Below are 26816 nucleotides of genomic sequence, written 5' to 3'. Positions count from 1 at the left end.
CAACCTTTTCGCATGTTTGCAAGGTGCTTTTCCAACATACTCTGAAGGTATAATTTTGTGCAGACTGATGGAATTATATGTTTTGTGAAGCCCTGGAATTGCTCATTTTGACAAATGTAGTCTCTAAAATCAAATTAAAAATGTGCATAAATTGCAATGAAAGTTGTTCTTTCATCTGCAAATGGGCTGAGGAATTAGGGTACATGCACATATTACACAATAAATGTGCCTCAATGTAGTAACTTTATGCATGTATGATCCAATGCAAAATGAATGTGGTAATAGGGCCAGGTCAATGTATATGATGTGATGGCCGGTGGCTGTATGGGTTATTTTGTTATCAACAAACTGTGGACCAACTATGCTGAAGGCATTATCACTTGTACATGGAATTTTCAAAGATGAAAACTATAAATAATAAACAGAGCTTTTGTTATGAGAGATTTCTTTTTTCACATAAAAACACCTCTGCATAAGTGCTGAAATTAATATTTCAAATTACCTGGTACTCAGTGTTACATATGCGCATATGCATCAAGAACTACAACAAGGTATTTTACAAAACACAAACGAAAGGAATACTAAAAGTTTAAAATACAATGTACAAAAAAAAAAAAAAATTTCAGTGTTATAATATTAAGAAAAAACAATAGCAGTTTAACATTCAATTATATCAGCTCAGAAAATGTTTGTAATAGTCTTCCAGCAGATAGATTTTATCTGCACTAAAGGTGCAGCACAACCTCATTTATGACATGTATGCTGAGCAGCATGGGGAATACTGTTATCCATAACTTTCTCAATGTTTTTCATCCAACCTTTCATCTCTTCTGGCAAAGTGATAAGCATTTTCCCTAAGGAGGTCTGGTCTGTTTTACCACATTATATCAAAGAATCAATCGCTGAGAGCAACTTCCCTCGAGGCATTAACTCATCTCAAAATCAATTTGCTTGTAACGAGGCAATTTTTATAAACCTGTACAAAAGGTGTTCAAGATGCTGAGGTGCTAATGGGAAGACTGTGTACAAAAGATGGATTGTCTGGCGCAGAGAGGGTTACCAGTTCATCTCAGAATGATGTAACATTTACAGCCACACTTACGGAATGAGCCTCAGAAAACGGAAGAATTGAAAATCCATTACACAGAAAGAGAAAAGTTCCACATACATCTAACACACGGTAGTGCACGGTTTAACCTTTACATCACTACATTTTGTTTTCTTATGACAAGAAAACAAAAAATTTCCAAGTGTTTCACAAGTTCAGCCTATAAAATAAGCCTGTGATTAAGATAGATGTCTATCTTAATCCCAGGTATAACCATGAGTAGGAACTACATGTAGCTGGTTAAGGGCAGACAGCAATAAACCCTTTCTGCTCAAGCAACCCTCTCACACATAATAAACACTATCATTACTTTGACCATGTTTGTAATTGTCATACCATCGATGATTGCTCCTTCTCCAAGAAGAAGCTATATGTAGCGTGTAATTTATGTATTTATACACATGTTCGATGTAAGTATGTCCTAATAGGGCTGGAGCACGTACCCTCAGGTCCTGGCTCCTTCTCCCCCTGGAAGTGGTCTGTCTTGAGGGTGAGCTGAAGACAAGGTAAGGAGAAAATGATCTCTGTGTCATGGTTGTACTCCTGGGCTTTACGTGGCTTCTTCATCTCAGAGAGGGTGGGGCTATCTGTAGGGTACTTTTGCACTTGGGGGAAATTGTCTACACCTGTATTAAACAGAGAATATTAACAAGTGCACTAGATGGTAATAAAAGAATTATGTCTCTCTTTAGGTGTCAATTTACTGATGTCTGCACAACAAATGGAAAGTGTATACTTTAATAGAGGTTTTTAATGAAGAAGTTCATAGACGGACCACACTTAGGATAGATATCTTCCTCGGCCCTGCGTCTCTCAGTTGATGGAGACTATTTTGAGTCATCTTTACCGATAGACAATTATCCTATTACCTATGGGAAAGTCTACAATTGGTATGTTCTCAATGATGGTTATATATAGGCTAATGGTGACTATGTCCTATCTCTGACCATTACAGCTGTCTGAACAGGACCAGGTGGTGGGCAAGATGATTGACCCCCTGTGTGAAGGCAGGCTGACACATTCTCCGTAACTGTCAGGGTGTAGAGACAGGCTCATATAAAACTAGCAGGAGTGTTCTGTCTGATTGGTCTAGTGATGTAGACATGAACGGAGAACATTATGAAGGCTTCTCAGTAAAGATCTTTATTTGGGCTGATGGCTTAAATTGTGATTTGAGACATTCTACATAGAACATAAAGATTCAAACGTGCTTAAATGTTGAAAAATTAAATTTGTTTCTGTTTTTTATCCCCTAATTGATTGTTATTTAATAGTTACACTGTCCACAACTTAAGAATTTTTAACATATCGATGGCAGCCAAATTCACTGACTAAAGAAATAAATGAACCTGGCAAGTAAGTCCACTCATGGAACGCAGGCCTTCATCCACAATGGGTGGAGGAAGCCCACCTAAACGGTCTAATGAATACCACTGACCGCTTTATAGTACCATCAAGGCTTTTAGATTTTCATGGAATCTAAAAGGTTCCTTACAGAGAATCAACACCTTGTGTGTCTCATCAAATTAAGAAATAAAATCAACCAAACAGATGTGTTTGAACAACAACTGACCTTTGACATGAGTTGAGGCAAATGCGTAGTTGAACCAGTCCTGTAAGTTGGTGAATGGGGGTGGCATGTAGTGTCCACGAGACATCTTCAGGATGGAGGCCATACAAGAGCTGGCTGTGTGTTGAGTCACATCATGGCCAATGTGGAAGGTAAGATTCTGAACAATGTGCGTCCCTGTTTGCTCTGGGAAGTCATACAATGACTGGAGTCAATTTAACATGTTATGATTTATGTATTATTTAATAGGTGTTTTACACCGTACTCCACAATATTTCACTTATATAGCGACAACCGGCATTATGGTGGGGGAAACCCACAGCCATCCACAGGTTGCTGAAAGACCTTCCCATATACGCCCAGAGAGGAAGCTAGCATGAGCCAGACAAACTCACAGTGACCCCACTGGTAATAGGCTTCCGAGTTATTGGTAGGCTAACCATGAGGCCATGGAGGTCCCCACCATGTTATGTACTATCATGAAAAGCAAGCATTTGAAGATGGTTAATAGTTTTTGATCGGTTTGAACAATAAAAATCAACGCACTAATGTTATCACATTTAACAGCTATGATTTTAACACCGAAGATCACAACAATCATCAACTGTTGTGTATACAAAGTAGATCTGGCCCAGTGGGAATAGACATTCTTCTGCTTAATAGATTTCTGATCTTTTAACAAAGAAATGAATTAATGGAATCAGATGATGCAAAAAATGCTGGAAATAAATGTGACAAAAAATTTCAGGACTTCTGAGAATGCAATGAAAAATTGTGTTTGAAAGAATGTTCCAAGTTGCAACACAGTGTCTGTTCTAGGAAAACGTAAATAAAAGCAAACACACATGTGCCCTGGGACTTGTGCACCCTATATACATGTAATAAACTGTTGTTAATATGCATATCTTGTATTTATGAGGTGTTCAACCCAAATAAGGTCAATACATTCCTGCCAGAAGGTGCTTGAAGCTGTATTTAGGTGTGAAGACACTGTGTCAAGAGTTCCTGACCAGTTCACACAGTCCCCTGACCCCTGTCGACTGACCAGTACATGTACACTGGTAAGTCTCATACATACTCATTAAGCATACATGTGTGTATCATGCACACAGCTGAAGTGAATGGTTTTCAGCATGCTAGCATCAGGTCAATTTTCATTTGTTGTTTTACAGACTAAATGTTAGAGGAAGCTAAGAAAATTAAAACTTGAAATTCATCCAATTTTGGAAGATGTGGCCTATCCTGGCATTTTTCCTAGTAAAAACATATGTACATGATCAGAAGGCCTAGAAAACAAGAAAATCATAAAGCATGAAGATCAGACCAAATAAAAAGATGGGTTTTCAGTTTTAACCATTTTTCAATTTTTTACAGTCCGTTCACGCATAAAACACAAAATAAAATTGGTACTGCATAAGTATCTGTGAAAAAATACCCATTTAATAAAATTCCAACTGGATAAATATTAAAGTATTTTTTTAATGTTGGTGTAAGGTACTGTAATATCCCTGTGTAGTGATTTTTACTAACCCAATTACATACCACATGCTTGTGTGCATACAATGAAAGTGTATAGTTATTAAACCGAGTTACACGTAAGTTAGTACCGCCCTCAATCCAGAATTACAATCCAGAGAACCAATTCTATCCAAAGTACCCTTTTGAAGAAACCCTGAGAATTACAAAATTACTAAAATATTGTCAGAAGAAGCAATTTTTTATCATTATCACCTTGTTCTGCGACTTTCTGTGCCTCTATGGCAAAGCAGATATTCAGTTCCTCTATGTTGAAAATGGCCCAGGACTTGGAGCGGAAGTTTATGCCATGAAAGCAGGCGAGGGAGAGGTTGTTGCCCTGGAGGGTGACGGTGCCACCGAGAATGGTGCCATGAGAGGGAAGGGCAGAGGGCAGCATTTTAAAGGTGCAGCCACTCACAACCTCCAGGACCTTCTGCCAGTGGCGGTGGTGAAACATCTCTGACATTTCAGCTGAATCAAATCAAAAGGCACAAATAAATATGCGAGGTCAAATGTAATGAATACAGTGTAATGGACAGAGATTACAAGTATGTAAGGTACATGTATCGGTAACCTGAACATACTACAGATTTGTATCACAGGCTATAAACAACTTGGGGCCTCTGTGGTGTAGTGATTAGTGGTGCTGGCGCAGCACAATAACGCAGGAGCCTTTCACCAGTACAACCGTTCAAGTCCCCTTTATGCTGACTTTCTTTCATACATAGGAAGGTCTGCCAGCAACCTGCTGATGGTCATGGGATCCTCTCAGCTCTGCCCAGCTTCCCCACCATAACGCCAGCCACCGTTGGATAAGTAAGTAATTAAATATACACAACATACATCTATTCATAACTATTTGTCTCCTGCATGTAAATTAAATCAGGTCAGGTTTTAAAAATCAATCAGGAAGACATTTTAGTCTGATGTATTTAATGGCTGTGATTTGAAATTACACTTCTACTTAATGGGATATTATTCGCCGTTTCAAGTGTTTCAAGTCTAAACACTGGATGATGAGTACAATGTAAAATGCAGTTAACTGGCAGGGTTATTTTTTTGGAATTTTTTTACCTCTCCTTTGTAATTTTTTTGTACTTGTTGGGAAGTCTGATTATGTAGTTTATGGCTGGAGTTTTTGTTGAACTGTCTAAACACTGGATGATAAGTACAATGTAAAATGCTGTTAACTGGCAGGGTTATTTTTTTGGAATTTTTTTACCTCTCCTTTGTAATTTTTTTGTACTTGTTGGGAAGTCTGATTATGTAGTTTATGGCTGGAGTTTTTGTTGAACTGTCTACACACTGGATGATGAGTACAATGTAAAATGCAGTAAACTGGCAGGGTTAATGTGATAAATGCTTCATGACTTTCTTACTCAGTCAATTACTCAAATTTTCAATGGCGATGTCATACATGTACCCAAGGTGCCTATCACGAGAATTCCAAAAAGTCAAAATTTAAAATATGAATTATACGCTTCATTTTGGACCCTCTATATAGACGGTTTTATGTTTGAACTTCTTGGGCTGTAAACTATATGCATGAATAATACTGAAGAGTTTAATTTAAACTTACATGTAAGTCAACAATTTGAGCCAATGGCCACTGAGAAATCTCAAACACAGTCAGGCCACGAGCTACCAAACAATGGGTGTTTCAACAAGTACATGTAGCTAAATGTCAGACTGTTGATTTATTTATTTACCTGATTGGTGTACTGAAAAATATTTTACTTATACCACGGCAGCCAGCATTATGATGGGAGAAAACCTGACAGAGCCCGGGGGGGAACCAACAACCATCTCTAGGTTGGTGGAAAACCTTCCCGCGTACGGACAGAGAGAAAGCCAGCATGAGCTGAACTTGAACTCACAGCAAACGCATGGGTGAGATGCAAATGTGAGACTAAGTGTACTCTAGCCCCAGGTGTGTTTGACAGGCTCTCGACATACTTACAGTCCATGGAGAGCTTTCTCTTCGCCATGGGCTTGGGTTTGCTGTGTGCTGTGATGGGTCCAAAAGCAGAGAGCACTCGTTTACTGCTGGCGAACTGAAGAGACAAGAACTCCTCCAGCTTGGAGTACATCTTGAGCAAATCTGGAGTGGTGGAACGGGATATCATGATGTGGAACTTGTCCCAGGACATGTCAGCGTGGACAAATATAATGGCTGGTCTGTGTAAAGAAATACAGATTCAATCATGAAGATTGGTGGCATGTCACGATTACATGTATAAGGTACATGTAATTGTAGAGAAGACAAAATCCAGGCATCCAGACAATTTGTCAAATGCAACAGTCCAGCAAGAATTCCTTCTCCTATTGGTGACAGATGTACCCGTTTCATGATGTGGCTCTCATTGTTTCCAGGGGACAATTAATTCAATTGTCATAAAGCAAAAAATGGTCATTTAGTCCCTTTTTGACAAATTATGTCTGTTCTTATTATGTTTACACTATTTCACAAAACAGGGATTGTGAAGTGAAATTTAATACATGGTTTTCACCAAGACAAGTTAATTCCATTAGTCCAGGTTTTCTTCTTTTTATCCACTTCTGGGCTTTGAAACTATCTGGGCTTTGAAACTGGGCTCAGACCATTAAGTGAACTTTCTGCTACTCAACCAGCCACAAATGCCCAGTAGTGTCTGACATCGCAGATGATGGAGCCAATCATTGACAAATTTCTGTCTGCAGTAATCCAATTTCACCTGCAACCACACAAGGTGAAATGATAGAGTAATAGTACCCTCGGGGAGAGGCCAGACAGACTGAGGAGGGGGAGTGAGAGAACATACCTCTGTGTGGCCAATGGTTTGTCCACGTCCTGTCTCAGCTCCCTCTTCCACTCATCTTTACACTTCATCTCCAGGGAGTTACCCCTCATCATCAGCACACTGGAGCCCATATAGTCTAACTTAGCCTCCAGGGCAAACAAGGAGATCCCAGCCAGATGGTCCGGCTCCTTACCAATGCTGGGGTCCTCACTCACATGGACTGCAATATCACACAAGCAGTCATGAGAGACAACAGATATATTGAGATCTTCATCAATACTGAATGTAACACACATATAATCACACGGCAAACCTAGGATGTTACTATAGTGGAGACAATTCCATAATTATAATTCTATTTTCTACATTTTTTTCTTCAAACTTTGAAAAGTTTGACATGTTTTTATACTTCAAGAAGTTTAATTTGTGAAATGTTTATCTTATCATAACACTCCTTAGTTGTTCCCACTTTTATCTCCTGGGGTCAAATTCTTTTTACAATGACCTAGGTTACAAACAATACCTAGACACAATTTAGTGAATGTGTCTCTTTCATGCAGTTTGAGAACACCTTCTTCTGCTTTGAAGGCAGGTGGCTTGGGGAATGAGAGACAATGAGAGACATTAATTATTAAGTAACGATGTTATTATCCTTATATGCTTTATGTTCCTCCTGGTCACTGGAGATCACGGGATGAACGTTAATAGACTGCTTTTCGCGAAGATGTTTAAAAAACATACACTTTGAAATAAAGCATAAAAGGAAAACAGAATGTCAAGAATACCAGACTTAGAGCAGGAGGAAACTGGGCAAACCCAAGGGAAAACCTACGATCATCTGCAGATTGCTGGCTGACCTTCTCACGTATGGAAAGAGATTAAAAGAAAAAAAAAGAACAGAATGCCACAAACATGTAAGCGTTCAAACACGTAAGTCCCCAGTTTTCAGAACTTCCATACCCAACACGAGAACCACAAAATACATAACAGTGCAATATTGGGAATGGACAAGCAAAAGTAGATGGGTACAATAACTCCAAGTGGTATCACATTAAAAAAACAAATAAATTTTCCCTGGTCCAACCAGTTTGGAGGGCAGATACTCAGAGACAACATACAGAAGGCATTGAGCTCCTGGAGATCAATGGCACCACCAATTATCCCTCCCTTGGAATCAAGGTTTGATCCTCCCAGTCCAGCTGTGATTTTCATATTTCTGTGGCCAGTGCTGTCAATGGATAACCTCCCTTGACATTGTAAGTCTTTGGTGGACCACCTATGAAAAAAGCAAACGAAAACATTAACACTTACATGGTATCAAAATATGAACTGATGATGTTGCTCATGTTCACATTTGACTAGCGCTGTGATTCCCATTACACTGCTAATGTTTGGGGGACGAACAAAAACCCTGCGGACAAAACCCCCGGCATAAGTTGTTTGCTTGTTTAAGAAAACTTGACACATTCTACATCAATACATGTTTGCAATCAATACAACCCTTTCTTACTCATGCAATCTCTATTATTCTAACCGTTTTTGACATCAGAAAGAGCTATATATCTCTCTGCGGGGCAGAATGTTCAACCTTCATTCCAGGTGTATCTGCAAACTAAAAAAGTATTTAAGTATGGTAAGCAATTGCTGTATTGCAGCTTGAGTTAGACATTTTTCCTCCTTTTCTAAGAACGCAAATGTTATATCTTTTTATGTCAATCGTTCTTATCTCTGAAATATAATTTACATGCTATAGCCTAACACCTCTAAAGAAAATGGTTAATTCAAAATACTTGTAGCAGTGATGGTTTTAACCTCAGAAAACAAAAGAATCAAAACATGCCTGTTTCGATCTTTCAAAGTGTAGACGTTCAAAAACATGCAGCCATATTTTGGAGAGTAATATATGAATTATAATTTAAAATACTTCTGATTTAGCGTTACGATCACTGATTCATTTTATTTATGATATACATCCATGTAGGGAATAAAAAAACAGAAAAAAAAACCACACACACTAACCTATAAAAATATATAATTTTTTGTTATTCTTTTTAAGAGTATCTAAATATAAAATTGTTCTAGTGAATTATTATATACCGAGCCGTAAAAGGACGTGGTGGTTTTCTTTTTTTTAACTGTTCGTTTATTTTATTTTTTCCACTATTGCCATCAGTTCTTTTTTTTTTAAGCAGGCCTGAAAAAAAGGCCTTTTTCTTTTTTTATTTCTTGCTTGCTTAAAAAAAATAATCTCCCACCTAATCTCTTTTTCTGGGAGTTCTTCTTTTGGGGGGCGGTGGGGTGGGGAGGGGGTAGACGAACAGCATTAAATAATAATATTAGAGACATCAGAGACAGCCATATTTGGCGATGCTGTTTTGAAAACATACCTGTGCAACGTCTATGGGAGGAAAGATGATGAACCCGAGTGACAAAGTCACACTATATCAATTCCCGTCTACAAATATTTAACATCATGTTTGTTCATCTGTCGAATATGTTTTGTCGATTAAATAAGACAACAGGGCTTTTGTCTGCCAGGGTTTTTCCTCTGCCGGGGCTTTGTCATGGATTCCTAATGTTCTAAGTTGCGCTATTTTTCCCCATGATGCTCATTTTCACACTTACACTGTGTTTTCCGTTACATTGCCAATGTTCACATTTATAGTATGTTTCCCATGATATTGCTAATGTTTACACTTACGATGTGTTTTCCATTACATTGCTAATGTTCACACTTCCAAGGAGTTTCCCATGAAGTTGCCAATGTTCACACTTATACTGTGTTTCCCATGATGTTGCTTATGTCCACACTTACACAGAGTTTCCCATTACACTGCCAATGTTCACACTTACACTGTGTTTCCTATGACAATGCCAATGTTCACACTTACACTGTGTTTCCCATTACACTGCCAATGTTCACACTTACACTGTGTTTCCTATGACAATGCCAATGTTCACACTTATACTGTGTTTCCTTGGAATTGCCGTTGTTCACACTGTTTGCCATAACATTGCTAATGTTCACATTTATACTGTGTTTATGCTGTCCAGCTTATGCTGGCTTCCTCTCCGGCTGTACACGGGAAGGTCTTTCAGCAACCTGTGGATGATCGTGGTTTTTCTCCTGACTTTGCTTGTTTTCTACCCACCATAATGCTGGCCCCCGTCGTATAAGTGAAATATTCTTGAGTACGGGGTAAAACACCAATCAAATAAATAAATAAATCAATGATGTTGCTCATGTTCACACTTACACTGTGTTTCCCATGACGTTGCTCATGTTGACATTGACATCTAGTCGTGATAAGTTGACAGCAAACAACACCAGTGTCTCCCAAGAGGTGCAGGACTTGGCTGCAATCTGCTGTTGACTGCAGCGTTGTCGCTGCATTTCTGGTGACTTGACGCTCCCACGCCGCTTCTGAGTTGTGGCTGGTTTAGGAAGAGGGCTGAAGACTTCCATTAGGGAAGTGTCCGTGGGAGACTGTGGAGCTGAGTTACCTGTACAAGATCATACCAAGGTAAGAGAGGAATATCAACATCAGATACAGGAGACAGAGTACGATGGAGGCCACACTGTAACCAACATATACACTGTAAGATATTGCATTCACCCAAATTTTCCACATTTCAATGACACCTCTGCTTGATTCTGAATGATTCATTCACCTGAGACACACATACGCATGTAAGAGTTTTTTGTGTAGTTTGATTAATTTCTTATCAGAAAACTGAAACTTAGCATGAAAAGTATCATTTTAAGGCTTTTGCATGTTTTTGAATGTACTTTTTACATGCTACAATTAAGGTGAAATATTAAAATACATGAAACTGTATGTTGATCAGCTTGATTCATTAACTTTGAGAAGAATTTAATACTAAAATTTTCTAGATATTATCAAAATATTTATTTATTTGGTTAGTATGGCATTGTACCCCATGTAAGTATACTACACACTGCATGGCTGGAGTAAACCTGGAAGAGCTAGATGAAAACTACACCTTAACAAAATTCCTTACAAATGAGTAGATGTTAATAACTTGACTGAGCTAGCAGAAGCTGGATTTGAATCCATAATCCAGACAACACGATTTATTGACAGCCTAGCCAAAACAAGTACTATGTTATCATTACAAACAGAAAAACATGTAACTTACAGCAGAAATAGTAGACTTGTAAGAAATAATTAACAAATGGAATGACTAAAACCGATTATTACTGCATATTGCAACATACAATGTATCAGCCTTTGTCAGTTTGGTGTGGCATGCGGTTAATAGTTACATAAACACTTAATAGTATATGAGTTCATTTGTATAAACATGAACAAGACAAGTTTTAAATAATACACCTTTGTCACAAAGGTTATAATACATGTGCAAGTTTGCTTATATTAAATAGTAACAATCTACCTTTGGAACGAAACCAAGCTATTTCTTTATCAAGTTCAGGGCTGACTTGTATTTTAATTTTGTCGGTAGATGAAACGCGTCTGTGGTGGGTCCGAGGGTGGACGACCTTGGTATCCTCTGACAGGGAAACATTTAACGCTGGGGAAGTGTAAGCTTTTGGGAACAGCCCATCCACTTTAAAATCAGGACCTAGGGAAGAGCTGCCAGAGGACTGACTATCCCAGTCTGTAAAGCACAACAAAACTCAAAAGGCATGCACAAACAAAACAGTTAAGAACCAATATCAATTAAACTGAAGGTAGGAAAATATACAAATGATTAAAACAAACACACACACAGGCTATTAAAAAGTCATTCACTAATAAAGGAAACAGCATACAAGTAACCAAGGTTGAATAAATTACATGTTTGTTGACAAATCTAGGAAAAACACAAAGGGAAAACAAAGCATCTACTGTCAGTGTGTACTCATGATATTATTTTATATATGTTTAGAAATTGAATGACCAATCCTGATGTCCTGAGCCTTCATAGCCTTACATACAGTTAGTTGATATTGTAGTTACACATACTTGCACATCACTCAAAGAGCGCAACATGCCAGCACACTCTGAACCAAGCTCATATAGCAGTCTTTACAGATCTGTGTCAACTTTAATACTCTTGTGGCATTACTCCTGACCTCAGATTTAAACATGAATGCAAATTTTCAATTCTACCATGAAAGTCTAGGAAAATTCTTAGTATTATGTAAAAATTCCTATAGCAAGTCACAAATGTTTTGCAAAGTTAAGACGGGGTCTGACTTAAGATTGAGACTTAAGTGTGATCATGTACATGTGTATAGCAAGTTACCGATACATGATTATAGGTGTTAAGACACTCAAAATTTTACGCTACACTTATAGTTAAAATCAGTAAGTACTTTATAATATGTTTTCTGGAAAGCACATTCACTTTTTGACAACCACATATATATAGAGTTCACAGAATGTAACGCATAGGTGAATTGCCATCTAATAAATCTTAATTTTTATTTTCACAAGTTACACAATGAGAAAGTTGTAATGTCAGTAAAATTGCAATGTAATCTTTAACAAGCAACAAGCTCATGTAATGATGGCACCAAGTCACATGTTAATGTTCACCTCAGCACCTTTCGCCATATTTGCAGTTCTTTTCTGGAAGAGTACGTATACACATAATGCAAACATTTTTTCACACTCAAACCAAATAAACAAACTGAAAAGTACACACTTCACGGAAAGGGGGCAATCCACTGACGTGTAGCCAGCCACTATGGTCTTCAGTTAGGTAAACCAGAATATCTCACTTTCACCAAGTGTGACACTAAATTACCAGCACAAAGAATGCTTGGGTGTCCTTGATTGGTGCTCTTTCTTCACATGAACTCACACTAACCTTCGTCAGGCCCTCCTGGAGTCATGCTGTCATCTCCAAGGAACATCCTGCGCGCAAGATTACGGCGGTACCAGGCCTTGGGGAAGGACAGGATTTCTGATAACCTTCTCATGTCATACTTAAAAGAGGCAGAGCCAATGTCGCAGAGAGCTGAGGGTAAAGGAAATAATACTTTAATAGAAGGAGTCCTAATTTATTATTATAAAATAAATCAAAAGTTTCAAGTATATATGTGATGTCAGTACATTTACATGTTTGAGGTCTCTATCTCCAATACTTCCACAGAGTGGCCATACTGGCTCTGATTAGGCCACATCAAATAACATTTTTGTTCAACACGTAGAACGAATTTTTTCAGTCAAAGGAGGATACAAAACTAAAAAAAATCATTTAATTCGTTACGGAATGTGGTCACGCCTACAATTGTTCCTGTTTAAAACGTATTTCCATGATTGGAAAGCCTTGCAAATAAGGAAATGCCTAAAACACCTTAAGACCTGGCAAAATAAAAAGACGAATTTTCAATTTAGTATTAATTCATTTTTGGATTTTTTTCATGTTGGCTCAGTCGCACAACAGAAACTCAAACTGTCATTACTTTACCTTGCAAAAAAATAGGTCAAGGTTACGTAATTTATGAGGAGACTTCCACATGGATAAAAGCATTGAAGAGATGATGTGCTTAAAAGCCTCTCATAAAACAAAGCTTTAACTATCATAATGATCTGACAAAACAGGCCAAGGTCACTCAAAATGAACAGAATTTTTCTTTGTGTGTTCTAAGAAGGGTTCAAGAGATAATGTGTTTACAAAAAAAACCCACAACAGATGAGCAACACTCATAACAACAGCAACACCCTTAGGCCAATTGTAGTAGGTAAAAAAAAAAATAATTCCCAAATTTATCACATACATGTATGCCCCAAAAGACTTCTTGTAACAGTGTTGCATTTTATGGTGAACATGCTCATTAACTTTCAATTCAATTTTGTCAAAGATATTTGATTGTTAAGACAAAACTGTGAAAACTCATCTGCACTTATTTTGTCTTTTTGTTTACTCAAAATATGCAAATTACAAACAATGTTAAACTTTGAAAAAGTTTGAAAAATTCATACAGCTACAGCTGACATTAGCTGCCTGCGACCTGATCTCTACACTAATTGGCAAATCAAGATGCCTGTATTTCTTATAATGTGTTGGCATAATAAGGCCAAACAACAGGAGAATACAATATTAAGGGCAAACAATTTGCAAACGCTCAGGCCTTAATTGACAGATGAGATATTGGCGTGCCAAAGCCTCACAGGGCACTGCAAGATATCTGGCTGAAATAAACAACCTGAAACACACACAGGCTTTCCCCTTTACAGAGGCCTAAGAAGGACATCCATAAAACAAAGTTATTATCAGTGTTGACTCACTCTTTTTCATATCATGTCTGCAAACATGAATTTCTTTATAGATTTATTCATCATTCTTCAACACATCCATTTCCCACCATCTCATTATATAGTTAACTTCCACTGATTTACAGATGGGGCCATAATCAAACACGAGCCAAACCTAGCTTCATAACCCAGTTTAGAAATGCCTTTTTATACCCTTCAAATATAATATTTCTTTTCTTAGGCAGAGAACTACATTATGGCGGTTTGTCCCTGTAAAGTCTGTCGCTACTGAGCCAGCCCCTGACACTTCAGCCGCATACAGGCAGTCCCTTTACCCATATACTGTAATTCTTCAACCTTTTTGCATCTATTGCAAGATGTTTATTCAAGCATATTCTGAAGGCATCTTTCTGTGTCAGGTGACAAAATTATACTTTTTGTGCAGCCCTGAAACTGGCCAATCCAACCAATGTAGTTTTGTCTCTAAAATTAAATTTAAAATGTGCATAAATTGCACTGAAAGTAGCTCTTTCATATGCGAATAGACTGGGGAATAAGTGTATATGTAGTAGTTGAAATGACTAAAACATGCAGTGCTATTGTGTCATTCATGGGACTAAATGGATGTTGGCAATATTTCAGCCATACTCTAGTGACCTCAAGACTGACGATATTAACATTCACGCAGCAGCTGTGTGTGATTGGCAAACCCTGAGTGAATACATTCACCAAAGAGCCTGTCAGAGAAAAATCAAATTCCATTAGTTAAATTCTCCCACAAGGAATCAATACTAAAATGTCAACATATATTTGTACATGAACGATCCCAGATGTGGCATGGCTTGTTTTCAGTCTTGGCACATAATGTAAAGGTTAGTATCATACCTGAGAATCTGACCATGTTACATTTGGCTCGTTTGTCCGACTTGGCATTACCAACAAAGTTGTTCAGTCCTTCATGCCGCATGTCTAACTTTCGTGTCCGCGAGATGTTCACTTTGATAAACTCCACATTGAGGCTGAGGGAGTCTTTACGGGATAGATCAGACAAACTGGCAGTTGCGCTGTGTTCTTGTATACTTCCTGAAAAAACAAATGTTAGCATTACAAAAGGAATAATGTATTTTTCTTAAAGGTGGAGAAAATATAAAAATTACATACAGGTCAGATGAAAGAGAGCAAAAATTCAGTTGTAAATGTGGTCATCAATATTTTTTTTGATTTTTCTTTAAAGACAACAGGACACTTGAAACTATTTTTTGTACAGTGGATATTTGGGACCATCTTTTGTATTATAGTCTTTGTGTAATGATGTTATAAATGAGGATGTAAGACATGTTTAATAAATATATATTAGCACTAGAATTTGGTCTTTTCAGGTGACAAATATGTTCAACCTGGATTTTGATCAAATTCATATTTTAAATATATTCATTAATACTGTCATAACCGAGATTAAATGCATATGTTTGGTTTCATTTATTTATTTATTTATTTGATTGGTGTTTTACGTCGTACTCAAGAATATTTCACTTATACGACGGCAGCCAGCATTATAGTGGGAGGAAACCGGGCAGAGCCCAGGGGAAACCCACGACCATCCGCTGGTTGCTGGCAAACCTTCCCACTTACGGCCAGAGAGGAAGATAGCATGAGCTGGACGTATGTTTGGATATGAACAACAAATTTACATTCCAATAAATGTATTGGACATGCATCACATCCTTATTTAGAACATTATTATGCAACAACAATAAATGCCAGAAGGAGGTCCCAAATACCCATCGCACAAAAATATTTTCAAATAAACTTATCTCCTGAACAAAAATGAAGAAAAATTTTAAAGATCGTATTTGCAAATTTGATGCTCTCACAAAACTCAGTGTTGGCATCAAAAGTATCATTTTAAGGGCATTACGTCCTTCTGTAAGTATACTTTTATGGGAAAACGTTTGGTGAAATACAACAACATATATAGTACCATTCTGAAAGATGATAAAATCTGTAAGTTTGTTGATACCAAATATTTTCTTGGCATCAGTTCTAAAATAATGCCCCAAGCCCCTCCAATTCAGCAGCAAAAAGTTGTATCTCCTCATCAAGTCTGACATGGTCCACCCTTTCGTCTACTCACCGAGCTGAGACTTCTTGTAGCTGTCCGCACCACCTGCTGGGGAGGTGGGATTCATTTTCCTCTGTCCCCCTCCATATGGGTGAAAGATGTACATAGAGAAGTCAGAGAGGGAGCCAGTAAAGCTTAGCCCCCCAGTGTAGTTGAGGTTAGCTGCGTCCACCCCTGCCCCTGTTCTAATCCGCTGTTCACTGCTGCTCGATCTAGGCTGACTGAAACTTCTCTCTCTACCTCCAGGCCTTTGCCACACTAAACAAAACAGGGCAGGATAAAGTGTGGTTACATTCATACCTGTTTAGAATATCTGTGTGACTGATACTTTCAGTTTACATCCAGTTTTACAATTATGCCACACTACAACAGCATTTAAGGTATTCTAACTACATACAATGTTGCCTATTGTTAGTGTTTGTATTAAAACAATATGAGTATGTTCAGTATATATATGTATGTATGTCTGGGGTTTTACATCGTACTCGACAATTTTCAGTTATGTGACAACCATTGGGTCTGTGTTCACAATCTGTGTAACCTCTTAATCCAAGCGAGGCAGCAACAAGTACCATTTTTAAAGTCTTTGGCATGGCGTGATCCTGGTTTGAGTCTACGTCTCCCGACTTTGAGGTATATGTTCAGGGGTGTATACAAAACATCATTCTTATTTCATGGACAAAAAGTTTTGATATGGATGATATCGTTTCGTTACAGGAGTAATTATTGTTTTCTTTTCCTAAAATAAGGGCAAATATACCGGTGAAAACAAATACCTACTTCGCTTCTAGTCTCATAAAAAGGTTGAGACGTCATTAAAACTATATTGTATGAAGATTTCTTCTTGAAGATCATTCTTATCAATATCCATTAACAATATACACTGATACATTTGCAGCTGTGTGTGGAATCTTTCTGTAGCTACATTCACACATGTACCTCATCATTACAACTCTCACCTTTAGGTTTAGCTGGCGGAGTTCCCTCCCCTATCATATTCTCCACATCAGAACGTTTTGTAGAGAACACCAGTTCAAGTGATGGCACCTGTAGCAGACATTCCACGCGCGAGACTGGCAGACAGTTGAAGCGGACAATGGAGGGTTCCACGCGGATGAAAACGACAACGTCCACGGGGAAGGAGGCGTAAGAGGCAGAAGTCATGAGGGAAGCTGAGGATGAGTCCAGGTCCAGGTTCAAGACACTGCCCATTACATCCACTAGAACCACACAGATATGGGCACACAGTTTAGCATTTACCCACTTAATGACTCATCAAAACAAACTGTACAACTTCGTTCTTTCATCCTTACTGACTGAAACATATTTGAATAACTCTAAAAAGAATTTAACTTAGGGCTGTTGAAAGCCCGACAAGATATGCACAATTCCACTGTAACGTTTGGACTGACTGACGGGTCAGCAGTGCTCAAACTCAAGCATTCTGCACTCATATACCAGTGATCAGGAACTGGACAGCCCAGAATGATCCACCTACCTTCACCAGGTAACTAACAAATCTCATGACTTAATGCCACATCCAAAGCAGCAATAGCCAGATTTAAACACATGACCCCTGCTGGTCAAATTCCTGACAGTAACACAGTAACGATTGGGGGTTTGAATTTAAATAGCAAATTGGTCAGATAATATGCAAACTTAATGTTATTGATTTCCAATATTCTTGTGTTGTGTTGTCTGTCAATCTTTTCAACATCCAAACTTCAAACAGCTGGCATTAGATTTGCCTAACGATTCCAGAATGACACCGTTTGCAAAGTACCTGTTTTCTCTCCTTTCTTGTGGGTAGAATGTGGAGACTGGGAGATGGGGATAGGCTCAAACGCCTGTTCCAGGAAGTTCAGGAGGGAAGGGCCTATGTTCATCTCCTACAACACACACACACACACACAACCATGACCAGGTGACAACTGTTATTCGATTCTTGTTACACAATACAGATGGATTTAATGATGTAGAGCATGGACTGGAATATCTAAATAGCCTACATCAGGTGCCCAAAGTGTGCTTGGAATTATATGCCATACATAACCAATTTTTCAGTCATATTTTGACTTGGAGTTATTCAGTGTGTGTTTCCTCGTTTCCAGTCCTGCTTCCCTCCTCTAACCTCTCAGTGTTGAACACCAACTCAGGCAAAAAAAAACAAGTACCGTTTAAAGCAAATCTTTAAAGCAGTTCGATGACAAAACAATCCAAGCCTTAGTCAATAATCGAACATTTCTTTCAAACCAGTGCTGAGTGCATTAGTAGCAGGATGGTTTCATGAGTACCTCAAAGAAGCATCTTGTACAAGGCACCAAACATGGTGTTGGGACTTAATGTGGTATTCAGTATTCTGTCACAGCTAACTTCTAACATCTGGATGATTTCAATGCCATAACTACACACAGTAAGGCATTCAATAGGACTCGGCTATTGCGAGGCTTGCCATGGAAACTGAAATTATGTCAATCTATAATCATGTATGCGTTTTACTTACATCAGTTTCATTTTTGCCATCAGAGTTATGAACAGCAGGAATTAGGAAACAAACACTTAGCCAGCTGCTGGGCAAACCTTCTGACAACACACTGTAGAGGATTTTGAAAACAGGTGCGGCTGAAGTTTCCTATGGGACCTTCTGAAATTTGTAGGCAGACCCCAGTAAAAATCTTAATATTGTGAAACCAGACATCATATACCATCATCTCGCCTTGACATACCTCAGGGAGTGACTGGAGAGACAGCCAGGCGTAGAGGTTAGCCTTCTTGACAGGCTGTTTCTTCGCGGCTGTGATAAAGCTGCCTTCCCGACTCTCTGTGTGGTACAGGTCTGTCTCTGAGACAGAGGTGGCTGGCAGGTGCCCTGCTGTAAGGGTCTGGGAGCTGCTGGAGCTCTCTGTCTGGCTGGTACGTGAGTTATAGTGAACCTACCACATAGCACGTCAACTCACCAAATCAACATTTATACAGAAAACATGATGTGTGACTATATTCAGGAATAAAGGAGGATTTCAACACTGTGTGAAATGTACAACAAATATGCCACAAAGGGAAATTCATATTGCTTGCAGAGCTTGGACATTCATAATGTGTGCAGCCATAAATCTGTTCCACTACCACATGGGTAGTGAGTGATTACAACATTGGTGTTACAAAGAAAAAATCTTTTTATTCAAATTCCCAATATTTGTGTAATAATATTCTGGTATAAAGCAGCAGCTTAATATAGTGTACAATGTAAATGAAATATGCCACAAAGGGAAAGTTCAGATTCACTACAGAGCTTTGACATTTCTAAATTTATTCCACTACCACAGGGTTTATAGTAAGTGATCTTTTATTCAATTTCAAATTAATTCTCAATACATTCTGTGGAATGGTTGCATGCTACATATATCTCAAATCATGCCATACAGTTTCCAGTCCCTTCTGTTGTGTAGGTATTGTAACTGAGCATATTTTTTTTTTAAAATAATTCAAGGACTTTGGTCAGAGAAGTATATGTAGCCCATACCTTGACATCCACACTGGGCACCAGGAACACAGTATTCTCCACAGAGGGTAAGGGTAAAGGTGGAGTTTTCTTTCCTCCGGAGTCCTGCTTCTTCAGTTTTCTGTCTGCTCCAGAGAAAGGGCCATCTAACCCGAATGAGCGCTCCTTCCTCAGGGGTCTGAAGAAAGACAATCAGATTCAATGACGATAATGTGCACAACTCCAATCCTTGGCTTGCCGTTACTTGTTTTTAAATTTGGACGAAAATACCTTTATCTTTCCATTGGTCTCTAAAATGAACTATGATGTACATATGATGGCCACTTGTCACATTTGGCTGTTTTTTTTCTCTGCATATTCTGTATTTCATCTGGAGTTTAGCATTTTTTAGATGACTCATTTTCTTTCATTCTGACTAACATCCACTTTACACTGCCAATTATTAGACCTTTTTGTGAAATTTTGTTAATTTCTTATCAGAAAAACTGAAGTGATGGCATCAAAAGTATCATTTTAATGCTTTAATGCACCTTTGAAAGTGTACTTCCATATACCAAACTTTAAGTGAAATACATTTTAGCGAAAACAATATCTGTACATTCATCAGTGAAATACCTTTTGCTGATTTCGTCCTCCTTCATCAAAGTCTCATTGGGATGAAGCACACATTTGCCGCTGTCAATGAACACTTTGACATCCAGCTCAAAGTCAATGTTTGGCTCTGAAGTGGACTTGGTGGTACTAGCACTGCCTATGCTGGGGTTAGAGATGGCAGGCTGAGATGCCACGCCCATCCCGTCATCACTGGTGGATTCCAGCAAGCTGCGGAAAATTAACATAGGTGTCTCAAATTACCGCTGATACCTGAAGACGGAAATTCTTATTAACATCCTATACATGTGTATATTTCAAATGTAAAGAGACCATGTGTGTTTGGTGGACAGGAAAGCCACATTCATATGTGAAGTGTCTACCTCTGCAGAGACCGTGTGTGTTTGGTGGAAAGGCATTCATGTTCATGGGTGTAGTGCCTACCTCTGCAGAGCCCATGTGTTTGGTGAACAGGAAAGCCACATTTGTGTGTATTGCCTACCTCTGCAGGGGCTGTGCGTGCTTGTTGGATAGGAAAGCCACCTTCATGTATGAAGTGTCCACTTCTGCAAAGCCCGTGTGTTTGGTGAGCAGGAAAGCCACATTCATGTGAAGTGCCTACCTCTGCAGAGCCCGTGTGTTTGGTGGACAGGAAAGCCACATTCATGTGTACTGTGTAGTGCTTACCTCTGCAGAGCCCATGTGTTTGGTGGACAGGAAAGCCACATTCATGTGTACTGTGTACCTCTGCAGAGCCCGTGTGTTTGGAGAACAGGAAAGCCACATTCATGTGTAGTGCTTACCTCTGCAGAGCCCATGTGTTTGGTGGACAGGAAAGCCACATTCATGTGTACTGTGTACCTCTGCAGAGCCCGTGTGTTTGGTGAGCAGGAAAGCCACATTCATGTGTACTGTGTAGTGCTTACCTCTGCAGAGCCCATGTGTTTGGTGGACAGGAAAGCCACATTCATGTGTACTGTGTACCTCTGCAGAGCCCGTGTGTTTGGAGAACAGGAAAGCCACATTCATGTGTAGTGCTTACCTCTGCAGAGCCCATGTGTTTGGTGGACAGGAAAGCCACATTCATGTGTACTGTGTACCTCTGCAGAGCCCGTGTGTTTGGTGAGCAGGAAAGCCACATTCATGTGAAGTGCCTACCTCTGCAGAGACCGTGTGTTTTGTGGACAGGAAAGCCACATTCATGTGGAGTGCCTACCTCTGCAGAGCCCGTGTGTTTGGTGGACAGGAAACCCACATTCATGTGCAGTGCCTACCTCTGCAGAGCCTGTGTGTAGTGCCTACCTCTGCAGAGCCCGTGTGTGTTTGGTGAACAGGAAAGCCACATTCATGTAAAACGTCTACCTCTGCAGACGCAGTGTGTTTTGTGGACAGGAAACCCACACTCATGTGTAGTACTTACCTCTGCAGAGCCCGTGTGTTTGGTGAACAGGAAAGCCACATTCATGTGAAGTGCTTACCTCTGCAGAGCCCGTGAAGACAGGAAAGCCACATTCATGTGTAGTACCTACCTCTGCAGAGCCTGTGTGATTGGTGGACAGGAAAGCCACATTCATGTGTAGTGCCTACCTCTTCAGAGCCTGTGTGTAGTGCCTCCCTTTGCAGAGCCTGTGTGTGCTTGATGAACAGGAAAACCACATTCATGTGTAGAGCCTACCTCTGCAGAGCCCATGTGTGTTTGGTGAACAGGAAAGCCACATTCATGTATAATGCCTACCTCTGCAGAGCCCGTATGTTTGGTGGACAGGAAAGCCACATTCATGTGTAGTGCCTACCTCTGCAGAGACCGTGTGTGTTTGGTGAACAGGAAAGCAACATCCATGTGTAGTGCTTACATCTGCAGAGCCCGTGTGTTTGGTGGACAGGACACCCACATTCATGTGTAGTGCTTACCACAGCAGAGCCCGTGTGTGTTTGGTGAACAGGAAAGCCACATTCATGTATAATGCCTACCTCTGCAGACCCCATGTGTTTTGTGGACAGGAAAGCCACATTCATGTGTAGTGCTTACCTCTGCAGACCCCATGTGTTTGGTGAACAGGAAAGCAACATCCATGTCCAGTGCCTACCTCTGCAGAGCCCGTGTGTTTGGTGGACAGGAAAGCCACATTCATGTGTAGTGCCTAGCTCTGCAGAGCCCATGTGTTTGGTGGACAGGAAAACCACATTCATGTGAAGTGCTTACCTCTTCAGAGTCCATGTGTTTGGTGGACAGAAAACCCACATTCATGTGTAGTGCCTACCTCTGCAGAGCCCATGTGTGTTTGGTGAACAGGAAAGCCACATTCATGTGTAGTGCCTATCTCTTCAGAGCCCGTGTGTTTGGTGGACAGGAAATCCACATTCATGTGTAGTGCCTAGCTCTGCAGAGACCGTGTGTGTTTGGTGAACAGAAAAGCAACATTCATGTGTAGTGCCTACCTCTTCAGAGCTTGTATGTGTTTTTGTGGACAGGAAAGCAACATTCATGTGTAGTGCCTACCTCTGCAGAGACCATGTGTATTTGGTGAACAGGAAACCAACATTCATGTGTAGTGCCTAGCTCTGCAGAGCCCATGTGTTTGGTGGACAGGAAAACCACATTCATGTGTAGTGCCTACCTCTGCAGAGCCCATGTGTTTGGTAGACAGGAAAGCGACATTCATGTGTAGTGCCTAGCTCTGCAGAGCCCATGTGTTTGGTGGACAGGAAAACCACATTCATGTGTAGTGCCTTCCTCTGCAGAGCCCATGTGTTTGGTGGACAGGAAAGCCACATTCATGTGTAGTGCCTACCTCTTCAGAGCCTGTGTGTAGTGCCTCCCTTTGCAGAGCCTGTGTGTGCTTGGTGAACAGGAAAACCACATTCATGTGTAGAGCCTACCTCTGCAGAGCCCATGTGTGTTTGGTGAACAGGAAAGCCACATTCATGTATAATGCCTACCTCTGCAGAGACCATGTGTTTGGTGAACAGGAAAGCCACATTCATGTGTAGTGCCTACCTCTGCAGAGACCGTGTGTGTTTGGTGAACAGGAAAGCAACATCCATGTGTAGTGCTTACATCTGCAGAGACCGTGTGTTTGGTGGACAGGACACCCACATTCATGTGTAGTGCTTACCTCTGCAGAGCCCGTGTGTGTTTGGTGAACAGGAAAGCCACATTCATGTATAATGCCTACCTCTGCAGACACCATGTGTTTTGTGGACAGGAAAGCCACATTCATGTGTAGTGCTTACGTCTGCAGAGCCCATGTGTGTTTAGTGGACAAGAAAGCCACATTCATGTGTAGTGCCTAGCTCTGCAGAGCCCATGTGTTTGGTGGACAGGAAAACCACATTCATGTGAAGTGCCTACCTCTTCAGAACTTGTGTGTGTTTGGTGGACAGGAAACCCACATTCATGTGTAGTGCTTACCTCTGCAGAGCCCATGTGTGTTTGGTGAACAGGAAAGCCATATTCATGTGTAGTGCCTATCTCTTCAGAGCCCGTGTGTTTGGTGGACAGGAAATCCACATTCATGTGTAGTGCCTACCTCTGCAGAGACCATGTGTGTTTGGTGAACAGAAAAGCAACATTCATGTGTAGTGCCTACCTCTGCAGAGCCCATGTGTTTGGTGGACAGGAAAGCCACATTCATGTGTAGAGCCTACCTCTGCAGAGCCCATGTGTTTGGTGAACAGGAAAGCCACATTCATGTGTAGTGCCTAGCTCTGCAGAGCCTGTGTGTAGTGCCTACCTCTGCAGAGCCTGTGTGTAGTGCCTACCTTTGCAGACCGTGTGTGTTTTGTGGACAGAAAAGCCACATTCATGTGTAGTGCCTACCTTTGCAGAGACCGTGTGTGTTTGGTGAACAGGAAAGCCACATTCATGTGTAGTGCCTACCCCTTCATAGCCCGTGTGTTTGGTGGACAGGAAAACCACATTCATGTGTAGTGCCTACCTCTGCAGAGACCGTGTGTGTTTAGTGAACAGGAAAGCCACATTCATGTGTAGTGCCTCCCTTTGCAGAGCCCGTGTGTTTGGTGGACAGGACACCCACATTCATGTGTAGTGCCTACCTCTGCAGAGCCCATGTGTTTGGTGGACAGGAAAGCCACATTCATGTGTAGTGCCTACCTCTTCAGAGCCTGTGTGTAGTGCCTCCCTTTGCAGAGCCTGTGTGTGCTTGGTGAACAGGAAAACCACATTCATGTGTAGAGCCTACCTCTGCAGAGCCCATGTGTGTTTGGTGAACAGGAAAACCACATTCATGTATAATGCCTACCTCTGCAGAGCCCGTGTGTTTGGTGAACAGGAAAGCCACATTCATGTGTAGTGCCTACCTCTGCAGAGACTGTGTGTGTTTGGTGAACAGGAAAGCAACATCCATGTGTAGTGCTTACATCTGCAGAGCCCGTGTGTTTGGTGGACAGGACACCCACATTCATGTGTAGTGCTTATCTCTGCAGAGCCCATGTGTGTTTGGTGAACAGGAAAGCCACATTCATGTATAATGCCTACCTCTGCAGAGACCATGTGTGTTTTGTGGACAGGAAAGCCACACTCATGTGTAGTGCTTACGTCTGCAGAGCCTGTGTGTGTTCAGTGAACAGGAAAGCAACATTCATGTCTAGTGCCTACCTCTGCAGAGCCCGTGTGTTTGGTGGACAGGAAAGCCACATTCATGTGTAGTGCCTAGCTCTGCAGAGCCCATGTGTTTGGTGGACAGGAAAGCCACATTCATGTGAAGTGCCTACCTCTTCAGAGCCCATGTGTTTGGTGGACAGGAAACCCACATTCATGTGTAGTGCTTACCTCTGCAGAGCCCATGTGTGTTTGGTGAACAGGAAAGCCATATCATGTGTAGTGCCTATCTCTTCAGAGCCCGTGCGTTTGGTGGACAGGAAATCCACATTCATGTGTAGTGTCTACCTCTGCAGAGACCATGTGTGTTTGGTGAACAGAAAAGCAACATTCATGTGTAGTGCCCACCTCTGCAGAGACCGTGTGTGTTTGGTGAACAGGAAACCAACATTCATGTGTAGTGCCTACCTCTGCAGAGCCCATGTGTTTGGTGGACAGGAAAGCCACATTCATGTGTAGAGCCTACCTCTGCAGAGCCCATGTGTTTGGTGAACAAGAAAGCCACATTCATGTGTAGTGCCTATCTATGCAGAGCCTGTGTGTAGTGCCTACCTCTGCAGAGCCTGTGTGTAGTGCCTACATTTGCAGACCCTGTGTGTTTTGTGGACAGAAAAGCCATATTCATGTGTAGTGCCTACCTTTGCAGAGACCGTGTGTGTTTAGTGAACTGGAAAGCCACATTCATGTGAAATGCCTACCTCTGCAGAGCCCATGTGTGTTTGGTGAACAGGAAAGCCACATTCATGTGTAGTGCCTACCCCTTCATAGCCCGTGTGTTTGGTGGACAGGAAAGCCACATTCATGTGTAGTGCCTACCTCTGCAGAGACCGTGTGTGTTTAGTGAACAGGAAAGCCACATTCATGTGTAGTGCCTCCCTTTGCAGAGCCCGTGTGTTTGGTGGACAGGACACCCACATTCATGTGTAGTGCTTACCTCTGCAGAGCCCATGTGTTTGGTGGACAGAAAACCCACATTCATGTGTAGTGCTTACCTCTGCAGAGCCCATGTGTGTTTGGTGAACAGGAAAGCCACATTCATGTGAAGTGCTTACCTCTGCAGAGCCCGTGTGTTTGGTGGACAAGAAAGGCACATTCATGTGAAGTGCCTACCTCTTCAGAGCCCATGTGTTTGGTGGACAGGAAACCCACATTCATGTGTAGTGCTTACCTCTGCAGAGCCCATGTGTGTTTGGTGAACAGGAAAGCCATATTCATGTGTAGTGCCTATCTCTTCAGAGCCCGTGTGTTTGGTGGACAGGAAATCCACATTCATGTGTAGTGCCTACCTCTGCAGAGACCATGTGTATTTGGTGAACAGAAAAGCAACATTCATGTGTAGTGCCTACCTCTGCAGAGACCGTGTGTGTTTGGTGAACAGGAAACCAACATTCATGTGTAGTGCCTACCTCTGCAGAGCCCATGTGTTTGGTGGACAGGAAAGCCACATTCATGTGTAGAGCCTACCTCTGCAGAGCCTGTGTGTTTGGTGAACAGGAAAGCCACATTCATGTGTAGTGCCTATCTCTGCAGAGCCTGTGTGTAGTGCCTACCTCTGCAGAGCCTGTGTGTAGTGCCTACCTTTGCAGACCCTGTGTGTTTTGTGGACAGAAAAGCCACATTCATGTGTAGTGCCTACCTTTGCAGAGACCGTGTGTGTTTAGTGAACTGGAAAGCCACATTCATGTGAAATGCCTACCTCTGCAGAGCCCATGTGTGTTTGGTGAACAGGAAACCAACATTCATGTGTAGTGCCTACCCCTTCAGAGCCCGTGTGTTTG

At 40.8% G+C, this 26816-nt stretch overlaps 1 protein-coding gene across 1 annotated transcript in view; it reads right to left on the bottom strand.

Annotated features, from left to right (window-relative positions):
• The window catches only part of LOC135472920 (bridge-like lipid transfer protein family member 1), an 85526-nt gene that overhangs the window by 8352 nt on the left and 50358 nt on the right, over window positions 1–26816 (bottom strand). The window contains 16 exon segments of the mRNA XM_064752652.1: window positions 1552–1734; window positions 2682–2864; window positions 4410–4667; window positions 6157–6374; window positions 6998–7196; window positions 8095–8252; window positions 10234–10480; window positions 11393–11617; window positions 12815–12964; window positions 15091–15288; window positions 16340–16585; window positions 17287–17547; window positions 18111–18216; window positions 19054–19260; window positions 19848–20004; window positions 20442–20648. Of these exon segments, the coding sequence (XP_064608722.1) occupies window positions 1552–1734; window positions 2682–2864; window positions 4410–4667; window positions 6157–6374; window positions 6998–7196; window positions 8095–8252; window positions 10234–10480; window positions 11393–11617; window positions 12815–12964; window positions 15091–15288; window positions 16340–16585; window positions 17287–17547; window positions 18111–18216; window positions 19054–19260; window positions 19848–20004; window positions 20442–20648 (3203 nt within the window).

The sequence above is a fragment of the Liolophura sinensis genome, chromosome 8 (genome assembly GCF_032854445.1).
Source record: "Liolophura sinensis isolate JHLJ2023 chromosome 8, CUHK_Ljap_v2, whole genome shotgun sequence".
NCBI classification, from domain to species: domain Eukaryota; kingdom Metazoa; phylum Mollusca; class Polyplacophora; order Chitonida; family Chitonidae; genus Liolophura; species Liolophura sinensis.
Note: the sequence above shows the minus strand (reverse complement) of the source record. Positions and strands in the feature narration are given on the sequence as shown.